Source organism: Macaca fascicularis, chromosome 16, assembly GCF_037993035.2.
Source record: "Macaca fascicularis isolate 582-1 chromosome 16, T2T-MFA8v1.1".
Taxonomy (NCBI): domain Eukaryota; kingdom Metazoa; phylum Chordata; class Mammalia; order Primates; family Cercopithecidae; genus Macaca; species Macaca fascicularis.
In genome coordinates this window covers 60,270,115-60,290,276 of record NC_088390.1, presented here as the reverse complement: position 1 = coordinate 60,290,276, position 20,162 = coordinate 60,270,115, and the positions used below count along the sequence as shown (strand labels likewise).

Below are 20,162 nucleotides of genomic sequence, written 5' to 3'. Positions count from 1 at the left end.
GAGTTTTTAAAGCATGAGAAGTAAATTTCTAAACCCCAAGATTAGAAACCCAGTGTGATTTTTAGTAGGGTGATTTTGAGGGGAGGTCCTTTAAGACATGAATGTTCAGTCCATCATAATATTAATATTCTATGTGATCCAGACTATTAAAAGACTTGTTTTATTTATTTTATTTATTTATTTATTTTATTTTATTTTTTAGAGATGGGGTCTTGCTATCTTGCCCAGCCTGGAATCAAACTCCTGGGCTCAAGCCTTCCTCCCACCTCAGCCTCCCAAGTAGCTGGGACTACAGGGGTGTGCCACTGTACCCAGCTTAAGAGGCTTGTTTTAATGCTGCAGTTGCTGATTGTACCAGCATATATAAGAATAAAGTCTGATTTATCCATTGATTTAGAAGGCAATTGGATGAAAGGGTCTTAGAAGTCTATACTATCCATCAATATTTATCATATTAAATTTATTTTAAATCCTGTTTGATTGTGCCCCTTTAAAAGTGCAAATTACTTGTTTATTCATTCCCCTTTCCCCTTATTCTCTTTCAGATTACCTTATAAGGAATATAATTTTTGACATGAAACTCACTTTCTTGGCTATACCCCTATACGTACAAATACATATGTGCATGCACACATACTTCCAGATGTGGTTGATAATATTCAGATGTCTAGGTTACTCATTCAAACAAAACTAAAGGAGATAACTATTTAGGAGCCATCTGCTTTAAAGTTTAAGGTGTTTTGTTGTTGTTTTAGTGCCTGTACAAATTGACCATAAAACCCAGATTGATTGGTGAGTGTGGATTTGAGTTGCCTAAGTTGAGGCTTTTAAGGTACTTCTTTACTTAAAAGATAAGTTTAAAAGACCCTATTCGTCAGTTCATGACGATCTTGGAAATGCTGTTTCTCTACTCAAAGGGTTTACCCACAGGCAGGTCCATGGGGAATTGCTCTGGTATCCCTGCTATTAAAGCAAATTCCAGCCTGTTTGTGCTGAGGACAGAGTCAAGTGAGAGAGAATGAAGACTCGGGTGTGCAGCACTGGCTTGTATGTTGTCAGGCAGAAGCCTTGTTCCTTTCTCAAGAAAACTTCAGGCCCATCAGGCTTGGAAGGAAATACGTTTTCTTATGCTGATTTGCAGCCTACACCAGCTGATGAATATGGTAGGACTTTGAGAACACAGAGCATGGTAAGTTTTGGTCAGGTGGAAAGGAGCCTGACATCTGAACATAATGCTTCCTCTCTTAACATCTGGGATACTTTTCAAAATTCAGTAAGGCTTAATGTAGGAAAAATTCTTTACAGGAAAAACTAATTGATCTGTTTGTCTTAACTTCATAGCCACTCCAAAATAGGCCTTTTTTAATGAAAAAAAAAAAACCAGAGTGAACAGAGAGAAGAGATTTGGGGGTAAGTTAGAAGGTACCCTCAAAGCTACTGCCATAAACCTACAGGTGGGCAAGGAGGAATTACTGTAGTGTCTCTGGAGAAAGTTCTTGAACATCCAAATCATCTCTTTTCTAAGCAGCTTTTCCCCTAATCTCATACCTTACATCTTCCAGCATCAGTTGCTACATCAGTGTCTTTTCATCCTTTTCATCAGCCCCACTGAGCTGACTGCAGCTTATTTTTGCACTGATTTCCACCATTTCCTTCCCACACCCATCCTTTCCCTCTATTTAAAGCCTCCATCTCACCCTCAATAATGCTGCTGATTTACTCTCAGATGTCTCCAGTCTAGCTTCCTTTTTGAATCCTTCTCCTACTCTAGGGGCTTTCATGGGCAGCCTTAAGTTCAGTAACTGTCAGGTGGCTCAGGCCATTTTTCACTGGGTGGTCTTTGGTGTTTGCATACTGAATTTGAATTGAGTTTAAAAGCAAACTGTTGGATATGAGGAAGAAAGGGATATGGCCTTAGCCCTTTTTCCAATATTTGGAATACGAAAGCATATTGTGCTTTGTGTAAAAAATATTTTCTTCTCCTATTCTGCTCTTATCTTTACTGAAGGTAAAAGTATTCCTTAAGTAGCTTTTGCAAATTTCCAGTTTGATTTCCACATTCATTAAGTTGATTTAGCAGACATGTAAGTCAGAAGTTTCACATATCCCTTGTATCAAACATTTTATAGGGAAACCTAGTAAATTTACGATGCTTTATTTTGGGCTTTCCAGACTATCAGAGTTATTTAATATAGCCATAATGTTTCAGTAGCGACATTCTTTTATTTCTTCTAATTGCCTTATAGAATGCATTGTTACGGCCCGGCGTGTTGGCTTATGCCTGTAATCCCAGCACTTTGAGAGGCCGAGGTGGGTGGATCACAAGGTCAGGAGTTCAAGAACAGCCTGGCCGAGATGGTGAAATGCTGTATCTACTAAAAATACAAAAACTAGCCAGGTGTGGTGGCAGGTGCCTGTAATCCCAGCTACTCAGGAGGCTCAGGGAGGTGGAGGTTGCAGTGAGCCGAGATTGCGCCACTGCACTCCAGCCTGGGTGACAGAGCAAGACTGTGTCTCAAAAAAAAAAAGAAAAAAAAAATGCATTGTTACTAGTTTGATAGCCCAGTAATGCCATGGGGGACTAAACAAAATACGTGATGAAACCTGTCTTGGTTTGAAGTTGTTAGAAAGTATGAGTGTCACTGTAAAGAAGAGAGTGGCTTCCTGCCTGCTTGTTTAGTCAGCATGTCGTTAGGTGACTGTGTTGTTAGAAGAGCACTCATGGGTCATGGTTGACCCTTGGCCGTTTTCTGTTTATTGTGCTGAAAGTCACAGACTGCTCATGCCAGTCACTACCAGGGAGAGGAGGGGTTTAAAGGAAATTGCTCTATTTTTCCTTTTTCCTCCTTATGTATATGATTTAAGGGTAGGCTTTTATCCTGGTTGTATCTTCTGGCTGACAGACTCTCTTCGATCGTATGTTTGCGCTCTGAATCATTTTACAAAAAGATTGCCTCTCTATCTGCCTGCCAGTCCTAGAATCTTTAGCCACCTCAAACCCAGGCACTGTGAATTAGCCAAGTCCTGTTTGAGAAGAAATGTAGGATGTTTGGTTGGAGTTCTTGAGACAGAACTTCTCTCCCCTTTAATGATATTGGACCAAAGAATTCTAAAGCAGTAAAAGGATAATGGGGAAAAATGGAGTCCCAGCCTTTCCTTGCCTTTATTTCTATCGGGTTTTTTTTGTTTGTTTTTTGAGATAGAGTCTCACTCTGTCACCCAGGCTGGAATGCCATGGTACAATCTCGGTTCACTGCAACCTCTGCCTCCCAGGTTCAAGTGATTCTTCTATCTCAGCCTCCCAAGAAGCTGGGATTACAGGTGCCCACCACCACGCCCAGCTGATGTTTGTGTTTTTCGTAGCGATGGGGTTTTGCCATGTTGGCCAGGCTAGTCTTGAACTTCTGACCTCAACTGGTCCACCTGCCTCAGCCTCCCAAAGTGCTGGGATTACACTGCGCCTGGCCAGTTTCTATCATAAATTTTAATGTACGATTGGAAGATACAGAGAGCTGTATAAAACCGTATCAGTAGGGTATAATTAGCCCAGGTAGTTTAGGAATAAAATTGGGTTGTATCCAAGTGCCCTAACTTTGACATTTTGATTCTCCAGCGAAGAACATAGGTTACTAGGTTACTAACCTTGCCTTCTCACTTGGGATAAACTTTTTTTTTTTTTTTTTTTGAGGCGGAGTTTTGCTCTTGTTACCCAGGGTGGAGTGCAATAGTGAGATCTCAGCTCACCGCAACCTCCGCCTCTTGGGTTCAAGCGATAATCCTCCCTTAGCCTGCCAAGTAGCTGGGATTACAGGCATGTGCCACCACGCCCGGCTAATTTTGTACTTTTAGTAGAGACGGGGTTTCACCATGTTGGTCAGGCTGGTCTCGAACTCCCAACCTCAGGTGATCTGCCCACCTCAGCCTCCCAACGTGCTAGGATTACAGGCCTGAACCACTGTGCCCGGCCCAGGATAAACATTCTACCTGCCTGAAAGTACCATAAGAGGCAAGTGAGCTTCTTACATGATGGGCTTCTGTAGCTTCCCCCTCAGGTCACATCTACCTGTTGCATCTATTTTTATTAGACGCATCAATTCAGTGTCTCTGAAACCTTTTGATCTTTAGGAAGGTCAGTACATAACCTCTCAGGCGAAGCTGAGTTGATCTTTGGAGTCCAAGAGAGTTAATTTTCAGAAGAAAAAGAATTAGGGCAAACTCCCCTGTGGGATGTTAAGAGAAAGTCCATATGCCCTTCTTCCATCTCTGCCTCATGTTTTTAAATAAGTGCTTGTCAAGTTCAGTTTATAGAGGTTGAGTCTCAGTAATTCCTCAGCCAGGGTGGTTTATTGCTCTTTTACGAAGAACAATGAACAAGCAAAATCCTATCAATAGTCCTTTCTGTTTTGTGTTTTATAGTCTTATTTTGAAGAATCGGCATGGGAAAATGATAGACGAGGTTCAAATAAAGCAGATAATTAGCTCTAGAATTGGGGTACTTTGCCTCAGGTACAGCATCTGTCCTGAATACATAGAGATGGCTGCGTCACACATGGGTACATTTGCCTTTCCTCTCTGATGAACTCCACCCCTTTTTACTGGCAAAGAGGTCTCCTACTTTCTACACACGTAACCAATCAAACAGATGGGTTTTGGCACCACCGAAGGAACCACAAGTGCGCCCCAGCTGCATCTGGGCATGGTTTTGGTACTAGGACTGGAGAGATGAGCAGCAAATGACAGTCCTTACCCTAGGAAGAGATGGGAGAAGAGAGGTATCCAGATACATTTACCTTTTCTCTTCTGCCATGCCCCAAGAACCAAGGATCATTTTTGAAGTGATGTCTTTTTTGTTAAATTGGAAGAAAATTTTGCAGCCAGGCATAGTGGCTCACGCCTGTAATCCCAGCACTTTGGGAGGCCAAGGTGGGAGGATCACAAGGTGTCAGGAGTTCGAGAACAGCCTGGCCAATATGGTGAAACCCCGTCTCTACTGAAAATACAAAATCTCAGCTGCTTGGGAGACTGAGGCAAGAGAATCACTTGAACCCAGGAGGCGGACATTGCAGTGAGCCGAGATCACGCCACTGCACTCCAGCCTGGGCAACAGAGCGAGACTCCATCTCACAAAAAAGAAAAAGAAAAGAAAACTTTGCTTCACTAAGTTTCTCTTGCCATTATCTCATTAATTCAGATCTGTACTACTTTGCTGCTCACACACATATGTGTTTCTTACCTTAACCTAAACCTTCCCAGCCCTTGAAGTCATTATTCTACTCTTTTTTTTTTTTCTTTTCTTTTTTTATGGCACTAGAGAATGAAAACCTAAGGTCTTAGAAAATCTTAACTTGAAAAAGTCTCTAACTGGCATGATTTGATTAATTACTTTTTTCCCCCTATGGACAAATAATTTTCCTAGTGCTATATAATAGATTTTTAATAAGTGAAACCTTTGCTGCTGCTTTCCTGGGTTTACATTAGTTTTTTCCTTCCCTTAAGAATAATTTGAGCTTCTCTGATGACTATTAATTTCTAATAGTGCAGGAAGGGATGAGCTTTTGATTTCTTCTCACTCCCCTCCTCACCCTACTTCCAAATTACAACTAACTTCTAACTCTCATAGCGTGTTGGCACATATACAAGATCCATGAGACCGTGCTCTTCAGAAGCTACTCACATCCTTTCTCACCATGCTGTGGCTCCACTACCCACTTCAAAGGGTGACTTCTTAATTTGTCACCCTTTGACAAGAGGAGGAGAGTGGAGAGTGGCCTTCTTAAGTTTGCATTTCTTAATTTTGTTTTTCTCCATTCCTGCTTTATGACTTGGCCTTCAGATGCTTCCTACTCTGGCCTCCTCCTTTTTTCTCCCAGGAATTGTTTCCAGGTAACCTGCTGTGTGCATTTCTCAGCTGCTCTGCTCACCTTTGCCCACCTTCCAGTGACCCTGAGAGCACAGATCCGAATAATGTGGCCTGTGCAGAGCTCAGAGAACTGTGAGGACTACCCATGCCTGTCAGACTCTGCTCAGGGACAGAGATGGATGGGTAAATGGTGCTGTTGGAGACATTTTTATCTTCAAACCAGGCTCTGTTTCATCCCTGCACTCCCCACCCCCACTCACTCCCCTGAGGGGGGTAAAATGCAGAAGTGGTTGACAGCAGGATCTGATCCCCTCCTTCCCAAGCCGTAGGACCTATCCTGGAGTGCTGCAGTGTGTGAGAGCTGCTGCTTGCTTGTTTCTCCACCAGGCCTGCTCCAAATGCTAACCAATCTCTGGAGCCGACACGGTTGCCTACAGGGTGACTTAGCTCTAGGTTCCATTAGCTCTCCAAGTGACTGTTTCCACCCAGTACTTTTGGCGCTTGAGGATCGGGGGAGGGGGGTTATTTAAAATAAATAAAAACCGAGGTGGCAGTAGAGGATTCCTTTTGCTTTAAAAATCTTTGGACTAAAAAAAAAAAAAAAAAAAAAAAGTTTTTTATATATAAATATATAAAGTAAACTGTTATGTAACTATTATTGTTTCCTGTATGTTCTAATTTTGTTTTATGATGTAATTAAAGAAAGTAAGCTGTGAAGACTTCTCATTTTCCTGTGGAAATAGCCTGACTTGGAGCAGTGATTCTTAACTTCCTTGAACCCTAGAACTACTCCTGAGGCTGAATGAAGGGACTTCTTTTTGGCATCCTCACATTTTTAAATACTCTTTAATGCCTTTATTTAGTACTCATTTATTTACTCATTTAATAACCTCCATTTAATACTTTTTTAACAGCCATTATTTTAATATCCTGAGCTTCACTTGTCCTCAAGAAACATGGAAGACATAATGTAAATGAGTTGCCTTAGTTAATTTGATGGATAAAATTCAACCCAAGTCCTTTCTCTCTGCAGAGCATTCATTGCCCTTACCTTGACTATGAAGGAGTGAAGATGGAGTAGTGTAATGGTTAAACACACAAGCTCAAAAGTCAGACTGCCTGAGGTTAAACCTATGCCATTTATCCTGTATGACCTCAGCCAATTAACCCCCCTTTCTCAGTTCTCCATTGGTAAGATGGGGATAACAGTATCTACTTTATAGAGTTGTAAAGATTAAATGAGATAATGGTACATAGTAAACACTAATGTGTTGGCTGCTTTTATTCCCTTTATCTCAAGGAATATTTCAATACCTAGAATTGTACTAGAGGCCTCTAGAGCTTAGAGATACACAAACATAAATGCAATAGGGTCCCTATCCTTTTGGTAGAGATGAGCAGTACAGCCAACTCAGGAAACTAAATTTAAATCTCTACCTTTCCATGAAGCACCCTTGGGGAGCCCTGTGGAATCAAAGGCCCCACTTTACATCTATTTATTCTACATAAAGACCTGGTCTAGATTAATCCTAATGCAGTCCCTTCCAGGGATGCAAGCAGTGTCTGCTCAGTTGTCCATATTAACTTTGAAGTAAATATTAAACAGACTACCCATCCATTGGTTATCACCTCAGAGCCTTCTTCCTTCCCACCCTCCCTAGCAGAGGCTACCTGGTTGAAGCCTCATCAAAGATGATTAGTAAATAATACCTTAGGTAAATTATCAGCAAGTAATTATGCAAGGTTTGTGTTGTGTTTTGTTTTGTTGTTGTTTTTGAGATGGATTCTCACTCTTGTGGTCCAGGCTGGAGTGCAGTGGTGCGATCTCAACTCACTGTCACCCCCGCCTCCTGGGTTCAGCCAATTCTCCTGCCTCAGCCTCCTGAGTAGCCAGGATTACAGGCGTTTGCCACCAGGCCTAGCTACGTTTTTTGTTTTTGTGTTTTGTTTTGAGACAGAGTCTTGCTCTGTCACCACGCTGGAGTGCAGTGGCACGATCTTGGCTTACTGCAAACTCTGCCTCCTGGGTTCAAGCCATTCTCCTGCCTCAGCCTCCCAAGTAGCTGGGATTACAGGTATCCACCACCATGCCCAGTTTTTGTATTTTTAGTAGAGATGGGATTTTACCATGTTGGCCAGGCTGGTCTCAATTTCCTGACCTCGTGATCCACCCGCCTCGGCCTCCCAAAGTGCTGGGATTACAGGCGTGAGCCACTGCGCCCGGCTTGGCTACGGTTTTTTTGTATATTTAGTAGAGATGGGGTTTCACCATGTTGGCCAGGCTGGTCTCGACTCCTGACCTCAAGTGATCTGCCATCCTCGGCCTCCCAAAGTGCTGAGATTACAGGGGTGAGCCACCAAGCCTGGGCTTATGCAAGTATTTTTAAGAGGGCACTTGTCTCTCTTAAAAATGACTTGTCTTCCACTTTGTGCATATGGAAATCTTCAAATGTACTTTTCTGTATATTTGAAGATTTTCGTAATAAAACTTTAAGGGAGGGAGAACGGAAAAAAACAGTTAAGATATGACCTGATGCTATTTATCTTTTAAGAAAGCATTTACTGTTTAATATAAAAGTGGTTTTCTGAGCTGGGTGCAGTGGCCAAGATCGCGCCACCTCACCACTTCACTCTAGCATGGGCAAAAGACCGAAACGCCATCTCAAAAAAAAAAAAAAAAAAGATTTTCTGTATGGAAAAAGAGGACTAGATTCCTACCTGCGAGGTACACAAAAATCAATTTCAGGTGGATTACTGAACTAAAAGTGAAAAGCAAAAGTATGATTCAAACTTTTTTTTTTTTTTTTTGGAGACCGAGTCTCACTCCCAGGCTGGAGTGCAGTGGCTTGATCCCGGCTCACTGCAACCTCCGCCTCCTGGATTCAAGCAATTCTCCTGCTTCAGCGTCTTGAATAGCTGGGATTACAGGCACGCACCACCACGCCCAGCTAATTTTATATATTTAGTAGAGACAGGGTTTCATCATGTTAGCCAGGCTGATCTCGAACTCACAACCTCTGGTGATCTGCCCACCCTTGGCCTCCCAAAGTGCTTAAACTACAGGCATGAGCCACCATGCCCAGCCAAAAAAAAGAGTCTCTTTTCTTTATAAATTAAAAAAAAATAGTAGGCCAGTTGCGGTGGCTCACACCTGTAACCCCAGCACTTTGGGAGGCTGAGGCAGTCTGGCCAACATGGGGAACCTCCATCTCTACTAAAAATGCAAAAATTACCTGGGAGTGGTGACACAAGCCTGTAATCCCAGCTACACGGGAAGGTGAGGCAGGAGAATTGCTTGAATCCGGGAGGTGGAGGTTGCAATGAGCCCAGATTGCACCATTGCAGTCTAGCTCTGGGCATCAGAGCAAGACTCCATCTCAAAAAAAAATTATGACTTTAGGGAAAGATTAATAAAATTGAAGGTTAAAAAAAGGTCAAGCACAGTGGTGCACACCTGTAATTCCAGCTACTTGAGAGTTTAGGTGGAAGGATCACTTGATGATAAGAGTTCAAGACCAGCCTGGACAACAGAGACCTCATCTCTTAAAACTAAGGAAACAATATGTCTAATTTTTTTTTTTTCCTAAAAGATAGCCCCATAGCCTGAATTCTAGAGAATAGCTATAGTATTTCCTAAATCTCTTAGAACTGAGTTTTTTAGTAGGTGCAGTGATTTGAATATTGAATGGTCTTTTAGAGGCTTTAGTAATTAGTTTTGCCCGAAGTAATTGGGGAAAAAAAATCCAGCTGTATTTATTTATTCCCTCGTTCCAGACCCCATCCTTTGCCCTAGTTTATAGTTTAAGCAGAAGACATTTTCCCTTGGGGACAATAAAGCCAAGAAAACTGAACAGCACATTAAATGTTCAACACATTGGACAACACATTAAGTGTATATACCTTTTAAAAATTAACTTTTAATTTAAAAAGGAAGGGCAGGGCCGGGCGCGGTGGCTCAAGCCTGTAATCCCAGCACTTTGGGAGGCCGAGACGGGTGGATCACGAGGTCAGGAGATCGAGACCATCCTGGCTAACACAGTGAAACCCCGTCTCTACTAAAAAATACAAAAAAAACTAGCCGGGCGAGGTGGCGGGCGCCTGTAGTCCCAGCTACTCGGGAGGCTGAGGCAGGAGAATGGCCTGAACCCGGGAGGCGGAGCTTGCAGTGAGCTGAGATCCGGCCACTGCACTCCAGCAAGGGGGACAGAGTGAGACTCCGTCTCAAAAAAAAAAAAGAAGGGCAGGAGTAAAGTTTTTAAATGAATTAACACTCTCAGTGTTCACCAGCCAACACCGCTCATGGCAAAAGCTCTTTTTCCACATTGCCAGTTTTTTTTTTGCCTCATAAACTTGGCCAGCTCAGAAGAATGAACAGGCAAGGAAGACTTCCAAAAACCATTGCTGCTGACCAGAAAGAAAAGTGAAGCCGGGCACAGTGGCTCACGCCTGTAATCCCAGCACTTTGGGAGGCCAAGACGAGTGGATCATGAGGTCAGGAGATCAAGACCACCCTGGCTAATACAGTGAAACCCTGTCTCTACTAAAAATACAAAAAATTAGCCAGGCATGTTGGCGGGCGCCTGTAGTCCCAGCTACTCAGGAGGCTGAGGCAAGAGAATGTCCTGAACCCAGGAGGCGGAGCTTGCAGTGAGCTGAGATCACGCCACTGCACTCCAGCCTGGGAGACAGACGGAAACTCCGTCTCAGAAAAAAAAAAAGAAAAAGAAAAGTGAAGCTGGAGGCTACTTGCCTCCTCCCTAGGGGTAAGATGCAAGATAGTTTGGCTCACCTGGAACCTGTTGAGTCAGCCAAGCGTATTAACAAGGCTTCTGGTGAAGCAGAGCCATCAGTCTCTTGAGCAGTGGAGTTCCCCTGGGCCTAAATCAGAACCAAGTAGTAGCCATCTGGATTCTGCACTGAAAGCAGTAAAAAGGCACCAGTGGGACGAGTCAGGTCCTCAAACCTCCAAGCAGCCTACAATGCACCTGGCACACCCCAGTGTTTTTGTATTGTTTCTTTTTGAGGCGGAGTTTCGCTCTTGTCGCCCAGGCTGAAGTGCAGTAATGAGATCTCGGTTCAGTGCAACCTCCGCCTCCCTGGTTCCAGCGATTCTCCTGCCTCAGCCTCCCGAGGAGCTGGGATTACAAGTGCCCTCCACCACGCCGGGCTAATTTTTGTATTTTTAGTAGAGACAGGGTTTCACCATGTTGGCCGGGCTGATCTTGAACTCCTGACCTCGTGATCCACCGGCCTCGGCCTCCCAAAGTGCTGGGGTTACAGGCGTGAGCCACGGCACCCGACCACATGTGTCTTAAAACCCCACTTCACATCTACCTCTTCCTACCCCCTTGTGTACATATGCCAAGCTGACCAGCTCTGGCACGTGGAGGGGTGGAATGCAAACATCTGAATAACCAGATGCCAAGCAGAGGTGCCTATGCCAGGTGATGTCCAATAAGCACCTGCCCTTCTGCCTTGTATCATGAGGGGGGAAGGTGGAGAAAAGTGGGGACTTCCCCTCTAATCAACTCCCTGACAACAGAAACGAGCATTTTTTATTTCATGGGGATACATTTATTCAGTCACATTTTTCCTAAGCAATAAATGTCTTTTAGCTATACAAATCCCTCTCCCCTTGACACAAAGCTGGCATTCACAGATGTTTGCTAGTTAATTGGGACACATCCCCTTATTACCCTTCAAAGAGGCTTTTTGCTTTTTTTTTTTTTTTGAGACATTTGAGACAGACTTGCACCGTCACCCAGGCTGGAGTGCAGTGGGGCGATGTCGGCTCACCGCAACCTATGCCTCCTGGGTTCAAGCGATTCTCCTGCCTCAGCCTCCCAAGTAGCTGGGACCATGGGCACATGCCAGCACGCCCGGCTAGTTTTTTGTATTTTTTGTAGAGACAGGGTTTTGCCACGTTGGCCAGGCTGGTTTTGAACTCCTGTCCTCAAGTGATCCACCTGCCTCAACCTCCCAAAGTGCTGGGATTACAGGCGTGAGCCACCGCACCTGGCCCCCAAAGAGCATTTTAGTCTCATTTAGGAGACAGAATATATGCTCAGCACACTCCTACCACCCTTTATAGGGCCAGCCAGGCCCACTCCTCTGCCTCTAAAATCCCTACCTTTTTTCACCACAGCCACAAAGTATGATTTGTCCTTAAAATTCTGGACCACCTGTAAGAGTGAAGTGGGCACAAAGGCAATTTTGTTATTAGAGCCAAAGAGAACAAGCCATGCCATGGGAAAGAAAGCTGAATCAGGCAGAAGTGTTAGCAAGGCCTCCATGGGGACTTGCAACAGGAAATGGTCACTGAGAATGAAGATGCCCCCAGGGCCCCGGTGGAAAAGGCGATGGATCTGATTGGCTGGGAGGGCCAGGAGCTCAGCCAGTTTCCCCTTCAGCTCTACAGCACTGAGTTCATCCAGAGAGATCTCTTGATAAAAGTCTTGGGGCATGAGCAACACAGGGGCAGGGGTCAGCGGGGGAAGGGGGTCCAGAGGTATGCCCACGGGAAACCAGGGGTGCCAGGAAGATGGCCATGGGGTGGGGGAGGAGAAGTAAAGAAGGAAAAGTCGGCTGGGCGTGGTGGCTCACGCCTATAATCCCAGCACTTTGGGAGGCCGAGGCGGGTGGATCACCTGAGGTCAGGAGTTCAAGACCAGCCTGGCCAGGATGGTGAAACCCCATCTCTACTAAAAACTACAAAAATTAGCCGGGCATGGTGGCAGGCGCCTGTAATCCCAACTGCTTGGGAGGCTGAGGCAGGAGAATCTCTTGAACCTGGGCAGCAGAAGTTGCAGTAAGCTGAGATCGCACCACTGCACTCCAGCCTGGGCAACAGAGTGAGACTCCATCTCAAAAAAAAAAAGGAAAAAAGTCTACTTCACCTCTTATGCCTCACCTTTTGGGAGGTGTCTAAGGGGAACCCCCAGTTTAAAGAGATAGGACACCCACATATTAATGACTGGGACCCAAGTACATAATAAGATGATGTTCTAATCCCATATGCTAATGGAGTGACAATCAGGTGGGGTGGAGGAATACAACATGGTAGAATAAATCCAAAGAGACATTGTGGAAGGAGATGGACTAATCCAGTCATGGAAGATAGGGAAATGCCAAGAAGGGCATCCTGGGTCCCAGGAATGGTGGGGTATCACCATTCCTCTTCTAGCGAGAGGTTTCATGCAGCTACACCTGAATTTCCTATCTTCTGGAGAGAGAGGCCAGAACCTCACCTGAGTCAGGGTTCTTAGGAACCTCGTTCTCTTGCCTAGAGGCCTCCTGAGCCACATACAAAGTCAGTCGGTGACGGATGGACCTGGGTCAGGAAAACAGTCTATGTATCAGCCTTATACCTGAACTAACAGCTCCCACTTCTAACTCCCGTCCTAGGAGAGATCCCAGCCTCCTCCCAGGTCTCAAGGGAGGGAGGTCACTAAGCAGTTCTTAAGTATTTAATGAATGCTGGACACTAGGGGTAGAAAAACCAGGGAGGGGAACCCCACAAACATCTCTATCCCCAGAAATGGAATGATACAGGTGGGATGGCCACAGAAGGAAGAGGTCACAGGAGCCTAGCCTTTCAACCCAGCCCTGCCAGACTTGGGTTGTGACCTCAGACTGGTCACTGTCCTTCTTGGGCCTGAGTTTCTTCTGTAAAAAGAGGGAGTGGGACTAAGTGGTCTTTAAGGTGACTTCTGGCTTAAACATTGTATGAGCCAGGCACGGTGGCTCACTCCTGTAATCCCAGCACTTTGGGAGGCCAAGGCAGGTGGATCACCTGAGGTCGGGAGTTCAAGACCAGCCTGACCAACCTGGTGAAACACCATCTCTACTAAAAATATGAAAAGTTGGCTGGGCACGGTGGCAGATGCCTGTAATCCCAGCTACTCGTGAGGCTGAGTCAGGATAATCACTTGAACCCAAGGCAGAAGTTGCAGTGAGCCAAGATTGCACCATTGCATTCCAGCCTGGGCAACAACAGTGAAACTCCATATTTTTTTTAAAAAAATGTGTGAAACATACCTGCTAGCTAAGTTAGTAAGGGCCACTACAGTGGGAAGGGGACCCTAGTTGGCAGTGCCCAGCATCTGGCTCTAAGAGTATTGAAAAAGCGGATCCCATCTGCAGCCCTGCAGATTTGAATAAGGTCCTCCTGGTGTGTAAGCTTCAGCAGATCCGGGCCTGTAGAGTGAGACAGGGCCAGACTGAGGAAAGAGGCCTGGGATCAAGGGTGGGAAGCAAGGGACATAGGCTATTATTAGTCTACAGATAGCCCTAGTGTGCTCAGACATGGGAGTCAGACTTGGATTTAAATCCCAGTTCTGCCAGTTGTTAGCTGTGCATCCTTGAGCAAGTTATTTAACCTCTCTGGGCACTGTCCTTAAGGGATAGTGTATAAATTATATGGGATAATTTGTGAGACGGGAGCCTAGCACAATGCTGGGCAACTCTTAGTCCCCAATAAAGGTTAGTTGAAGGGCTCACAACAAGCCAAGACAGAGACAGGCTTCCTGCGTGTGTGTCCCACCCACTCTCAGTCCCCTACACGTCTGGCTTCTGCCAGACACTAGCCTCACCAGTGAAGCTGGCCAGCATCCAGCAGTAGCTGGAGAACCGGTGCTGATGCAACCACTGCTGTGTCTCTGAGATGGAGGCTCTATGGTTCAGATCCTGAGGTATCAAATGGATGGTCTAGGTAATACCAGGACCCAGGGACAGAACAAGAAAGGGAAACAGCCCCTCCCTTGGGAGGTCCCAAGTCTGAGAAGGGAGGCTCTTCCTGCCCAGTCCTATCAGGTAAGTTGCAATCTGTGGCCATACCACATCTGGCCACCAGGGGGCAAGGCACCCCATTCTGGAGTGTGAGATGAAGCTGCGGAGAAGGCTTTGGGACAGTGGGGAGTGGGAAGAGGGAGACTCACCTCAACTGGGCTACACCCCAAGGTGTCCAGAGCAAATGGCGGTGAGGAACAGAGCCTGTGAGGAGGAGCAAAGGTTCAAGGACTCTGCAGAGCATTTTGGCCAGTCTCCCTCCACCAACACCCTTCCTCCAGGCCTGCCCTGGGACACAGCTTGCTCTTGTCCTCACCCCACACATTCCCCACCAATCCTCAGCCCTGCCCTTTGCTCTATGCCTGGGCTGGGAGCTCTTTTCTTCACTCTCACCCCAAAGGGCTGACAGGAGGTGCTCATCCTGCCTCACCTTTCTGGGGACAGGAGGCTGCAGGAGTCGGGGGAGGTCAGAGCCAGAAAGCTGAGAGGTGGCCAGGGCCTTGCAGGGAACTCCGGCCATGGGGAACACTGCGGGCAAACACAGAGCAATGCTGGTCATTGCTCCCTTCTCTCCACCTGTATATTAAGAGCTGACCAGGGGCCTGACAAGTGGACTGAGTTTCCACAGGAAGGAAGAAATTAATGAGCCAGCGGGGATGGGGCAATGAAGAAGGGCCCTGGAGGAGCTGGCCAGGAGGAGCGGCAGTAGGAGGAGGGGGCCAGGCAGAGGGAGCACACAAGGAAGGAGGTGGTGATGGCCCGCGTAGGACAGGTAGCCTGGAGGGCGTCAGCTCCTGGAAGCTTCAACAACCACAGACAGGGCGGAGAGTGTCCTTTGCAGGAAGTGGTGGAGTCCCCGGGGAGCTGTGATGGGCTTGCAGCAGTCAGAGCCCTGGAGGCCTCCATTTCCCCATCTGTACCATGAGGATCTTTTCTCCAACTCTCCCCTCCTGCTCTCGCCCCAACACACGCACCTCCAAGAAGACAGTGCTCTCGCAGGTGGTCTGATACTTGTCCCTCTCATGCAGGGAGTGTTTTTCCATCTTCTTGCAGTCCATTTTCAGTTTCCGGTCCACTCTTTTGGGCTGCAGGAGGATGATGAGGAAAGCCTCAGGCTCCGGTTTTTTTTTTTTTTTTTTTTTTTTTGAGAAGAGTCTCGCTCTGTTGTGCAGGCTGCAGTGCAGTGGCGCAGTCTCAGCTCACCACAACCTCTGCCTCCTGGGTTCAAGCAATTCTCCTGCCTCAGCCTCCCGAGTAGCTGGGACTACAGGCTCATGCCACCACGCCCGGCTAATTTTTGTATTTTTAGTAGAGACGGGGTTTCACCGTGTTGGCCAGGCTTGTCTCGACCTCTTGACCTTGTGATCTGCCTACCTCAGTCCCCCAAAGTGCTGGGGTTACAGGCATGAGCCACCGCTCCCGGCCCAAAGGTTCTTTCTTTACCTGCCTGCCTCTCTTCAGTGGCTCTGTTGGATTGGCTGTGAGATAGAGACCAAGCCCCATCCCTCTGTGTACAGAAAAGGAAACAGTCCAAGAGATGGAGCACAGCGGGTTGAGGATCCACAGCAATGTGGGGCTAGAACCCACCCAGCCGGCGAGGCCAGGTGACAGCCCTGCGAGGGAGGAAAGCAGGCCCCACTGCTGCCTGTACCTTAAACACCTTGATGAGGCAGCCAGCCGAGTGCAGGTGGTCCAGCGGCAGCCCCTTGTCACTGTGCCTGAAGGTGTCGATCTAGAGGCGGAAAGGGACGCCTTTCTCTCCACTTTTCTTCTGAGGTGCGAACTGAGATGGAGAAGAAACAGAGAAAACAGCGACTCCAGATCCACCCACATGCAAAGGAGTCCATCGAAAACCTGTTACCCACCTGCCACCTGTCAGCCACATACTACTACAGCAACTTTCCATCCCCAACCAGTGTCCATTCTATTTTTATTTATTTTTTGAGATGGGGTCTTGCTCTGTCGCCCAGGCTGGAGTGCAGTGGTATGATCTTGGCTCACTGCAACCTCCACCTCGCAGATTCAAGTGATTCTCCTGCCTCAGCCTCCGGAATAACTGGGAATACAAGTGCATGCCACCATGCCCGGCTAATTTTTGTATCTTTAGTAGAGATGGGAGTTTCATCATGTTGGCCAGGCTGGTCTTGAACTCATGACCTCAAGTGATCCCCTGCCTGCCTCAGCCTCCCAAACTTCTGGGATTGCTGTCATGAACTATAGCTCCTGGCCAAGCTTCCATTCTTTTTTTTTTTTTTTTTTTTTTTTTGAGACAGAGTTTTTGCTTTTGTTGCCTGGGCTGGAGTGCAATGGCGTGATCTCAGCTCACAGCAACCTCCACCTCCTGCCTTCAAGCAATTCTCCTGCCTCAGCCTCCCGAGTAGCTGGGATTACAGGCATGTACCACCACACCCAGCTAATTTTGTATTTTTACAGATGCGGTCCCAGGGTCGGCTTCACCTCCACCCAACCAGCTGCTGCTGCTCCGTGTACTGCAGGTGCGGGTCGTCGAACGCCACCTGCACCACACTCTGCAGCCACAGGAGGGCGTGGCGCACAGTCAGAGGACGCCGGCATTGAGGACCCAGTCTTCACACGCCTGTAGGCCAACCTTCCCACACCTCCCTTCCTACCCCAGCAGGCATTAGGACTTAGAATCACCAATCCGTGTTCAAATGCCCATCTGCCACTCACAACTGTGAACCAGAGAAGTAATCTAGAGATCCTGAGCCTCATCTGTAAAAAGGGGGAGTTAATGCCTTCCCACCCTAGGCATGCCACCCATTTCTTTGCAACATGTCACTGTTGGTCATGTCATAGAACATGTGTAATTATTTGTTTGCCTTAGTAGAATGCAAGCCTCCCAAGGAAGAGAACCACATCTGTCTCATTACTGATGAATCCTTAGCTCATGGAACATTTTCTGGCATAGAATGGGGGCTAAATAGGTAATTTTTTGAGAAAAGGTCATGTGTGTGAATAACACTGTGTAAATATATTTCCGATTTTATTATTATTTTTATTATTATTATTATTTGAGACAGAGTCTGTTGCTTAGGCTGGAGTGTAGTGGTGCGATCTTGGCTCACTGCACCCTCCGCTTCCTGGGTTCAAGCCATTCTCATGCCTCAGGATCCCGAGTACCTGGGATTACAGGTGTATGCCACCATGCCCAGGTAATTTTTGTATTTTTAGTAGAGATGGGGTTTCACCATGTTGCCCAGGCTGGTCTTGAACTCCTGACCTCAGGTGATCCACCCGCCTCAGCCTCCCAAGGTGCTGAAATTACAGGCGTGAGCCACTGCGGCCAGCCTACACTATATAAATGTTTCTAAATCTCAGTTCTGCTACTTGCTGGCTCTGTGTCCTCGAGAAAACACTTAACTTCTCTGTGCCTGTTTCTTCAACTCTTGCCCCCACCACTGAGCTGTCGACGTGAGAGGGTTCTCCGTGACGGTGACATCACTGTGATGACATTGGCTTCTTGCCCAGAGAAACAGTCATACCCAGCCTTTGCCACTTCTGGAGAGGAGTGTACCCACCTTCAGCAGCTGGGGGCACTGGGTGGCATCACACAGCTTGGAGTTGCAGAGCATCTGGACCTCATAGGACTGACCTGGGAGGGATTAAGGGGATGCGTGAGCCCCACTCTGAGGGGCAGAGTGGCACCTACCACCTCCAGCTCACCCTGGGCCCAGCTTCCGGAGCTCATGGCCCACTAGCTCCTCCCCTAGCCCAGGCCTAGCATACCCTGGTTCAGGTAGGTGAGGGTCTTCTCCTGCAGCTTCACGGCTGGTGAGGTGGCTGCACAGAGCATGTACTGGAACATGGGGCAGGACAGCTCCGCTCCAGGGATGTTGGACAGCTTCTCCTGCTTCAAGTAGGGCAAGGGCAGGAGTTCCCTGCCAGGGAGAGGAGGGCTCTGCCAGCTTTCTGCCCTGTCCATCCCCTTTTCTAAGGGTCTTTGACTCCCTATGCCAGACCTCCCCTCTGGGGAACCCATAGTTTCCTGTAGCAGGCCCCCGAGCTGCAGCCAGGGCCGAAGGGACCCCGTTCAGCTCCTCGGGCCTCCAGGAAGCCTCCCTGAAGGGGCTGATCCTAGATTTGTGGCTGTTCTACTTAACAGCTGCCATCAATTACTTATCTTTGCAACCTCGAAGTTTGCCTGATACTGAGTAAATTCCCAATAAAAATGTCCTAAGTGAGATCAGGGTGTTTTTGAGATGTCCCAGGACACACTGAACTCCAGGTACATTTGGCCACTTCTCCATCTCCAGAGGAGCCCAGGAATGGGAGCCCCACTCCCCTCAGCTTGAAGTGGATGAGGTCCGCCCCAACTTCAGACCAGCACCTTCCTGGGGACCTGGGGGGATCCAGCCCTTACCTGAGCAGGCTGCTGGGGGGCCCAGGGTATAGATCCCCAGGACTGGGCCTTAAGTGCTCCGGCTGGTTGTGCCAAAACAGCATCTTGGAGAGGGAGCAGGGCCGGCTGTGAAACAGCTCAGTATGGGATTGGGCTGCACACACTGGGCCCCCCACCTGGGGCCTCCACCTTTATACACAGAAGCACACCCGCAAAAGGGTGGGGTGGGGCCTGGGCCTCTTATTGGCTGAGCACCCAGGGCTCTCACACACTCCAGACCTGTGGGGGCAACCCAGGTTGGGGGGAATCAAGATCTGGGTCCTGAGGGCTCCCCAGCAATCATTAACTTGAAGGGGAGGGTACAGCAAAACAAAGTCAGAAGGATGGATGTCCAGTCCTCTACTGGTCCCCAAGAGGCCCAGGGGCAATGAGGGGCACCCTCAGGCCTCAAGACTGGCCCCAGATCCATAAGCCACACAGAGTCCTGGAGACCCCTGGGATAAGCCCCTCCCCTGACCCCACAGGAGAAGCCTGTCCACTCTAGGGGACAGGACAGGCAGACACACAGCCTACAGGGACCTGCAAAAGGGCCTCTGATGCCCACTGCCCTCCCTCCCTCCTCTACCTGACAACACACACACAAACACACACACACGCACACACACGTGCACTGGTGGCAGGACACCAGTCCTTCAGCTGGGGGCTACCTCGCTAGGGGACTGGAGTTTACAGAACACAGCCCAGCTTGTTGTGGAAACACTCCAGGGGCGGCACTTCCAGGAGAGGGAGGTGTGCCCAGGAGGGCTCCCCATTAGGGCAACCCAGGAGCTCCAGTGGGCTGGTCCTGTTGCCCCTTCCTTGCCCTGGGGCTTAGAGCAGGCCATGTTTATGGACAAATACAGCCAGCCTGGGGGCAGGCCTCTTTCCCCACACTGGCCACCTGTTGTCACTGTACACAGACAGTCCCAGTCCCCTGCCCACCTCCTACTACTGTGTTTGGTATAAACAGAACTAGGGCAGAGAGCAGAGATGGGGTACAAAAATGTGGCTGACTCATGGGACTCTAGCAACCCAGGCTCCCAGATACTAGGGGGCCTGCCTAGGGGGCAGCAGAGCCAAACAGACGCCCCGTCCCCTGCTCTGCCACCTGCATCT

The 20,162-nt window shown here is 47.8% G+C and overlaps 2 protein-coding genes across 13 annotated transcripts in view; one reads left to right on the top strand and one right to left on the bottom strand.

The window, feature by feature from the left end:
• FBXL20 (F-box and leucine rich repeat protein 20) overlaps positions 1-17,660 on the top strand; it is a 172,991-nt gene extending 155,331 nt beyond the window's left edge. For all 5 annotated transcript variants that reach the window (XM_074019489.1, XM_074019488.1, XM_065531467.2 and 2 more), the window contains one exon: positions 17,081-17,660. In XM_074019489.1, coding sequence (XP_073875590.1) covers positions 17,081-17,224 — 144 coding nt within the window. In that variant the 3' untranslated portion in view covers positions 17,225-17,660. The remainder of the gene's footprint in view (positions 1-17,080) is intronic.
• LOC102134643 (transcription factor CP2-like protein 1) lies at positions 12,508-19,172 on the bottom strand. Of its 8 annotated transcripts, none has more exons than XM_074019494.1 (8): positions 19,029-19,172; positions 18,395-18,546; positions 18,187-18,260; positions 16,299-16,430; positions 15,622-15,732; positions 15,078-15,175; positions 14,797-14,851; positions 12,508-13,190 (listed from the first exon to the last, which is right to left on the bottom strand). In XM_074019494.1, the coding sequence occupies exons 1-4, from the start codon at positions 19,109-19,111 to the stop codon at positions 16,380-16,382; spliced, it is 360 nt and encodes a 119-aa protein (XP_073875595.1). In that variant the 5' UTR covers positions 19,112-19,172; the 3' UTR covers positions 12,508-13,190; positions 14,797-14,851; positions 15,078-15,175; positions 15,622-15,732; positions 16,299-16,379. The 8 variants fall into 8 exon arrangements, 7 of the variants coding, with proteins under 7 accessions (XP_073875595.1, XP_065387543.1, XP_065387545.1 ...); XR_012425780.1 differs by lacking the exon at positions 12,508-13,190 and adding an exon at positions 13,311-14,056 and having other exon boundaries at positions 18,395-18,515; XM_045376013.3 differs by lacking the exon at positions 12,508-13,190 and adding an exon at positions 13,311-14,056.
• Positions 19,173-20,162: the final 990 nt, after the last annotated feature.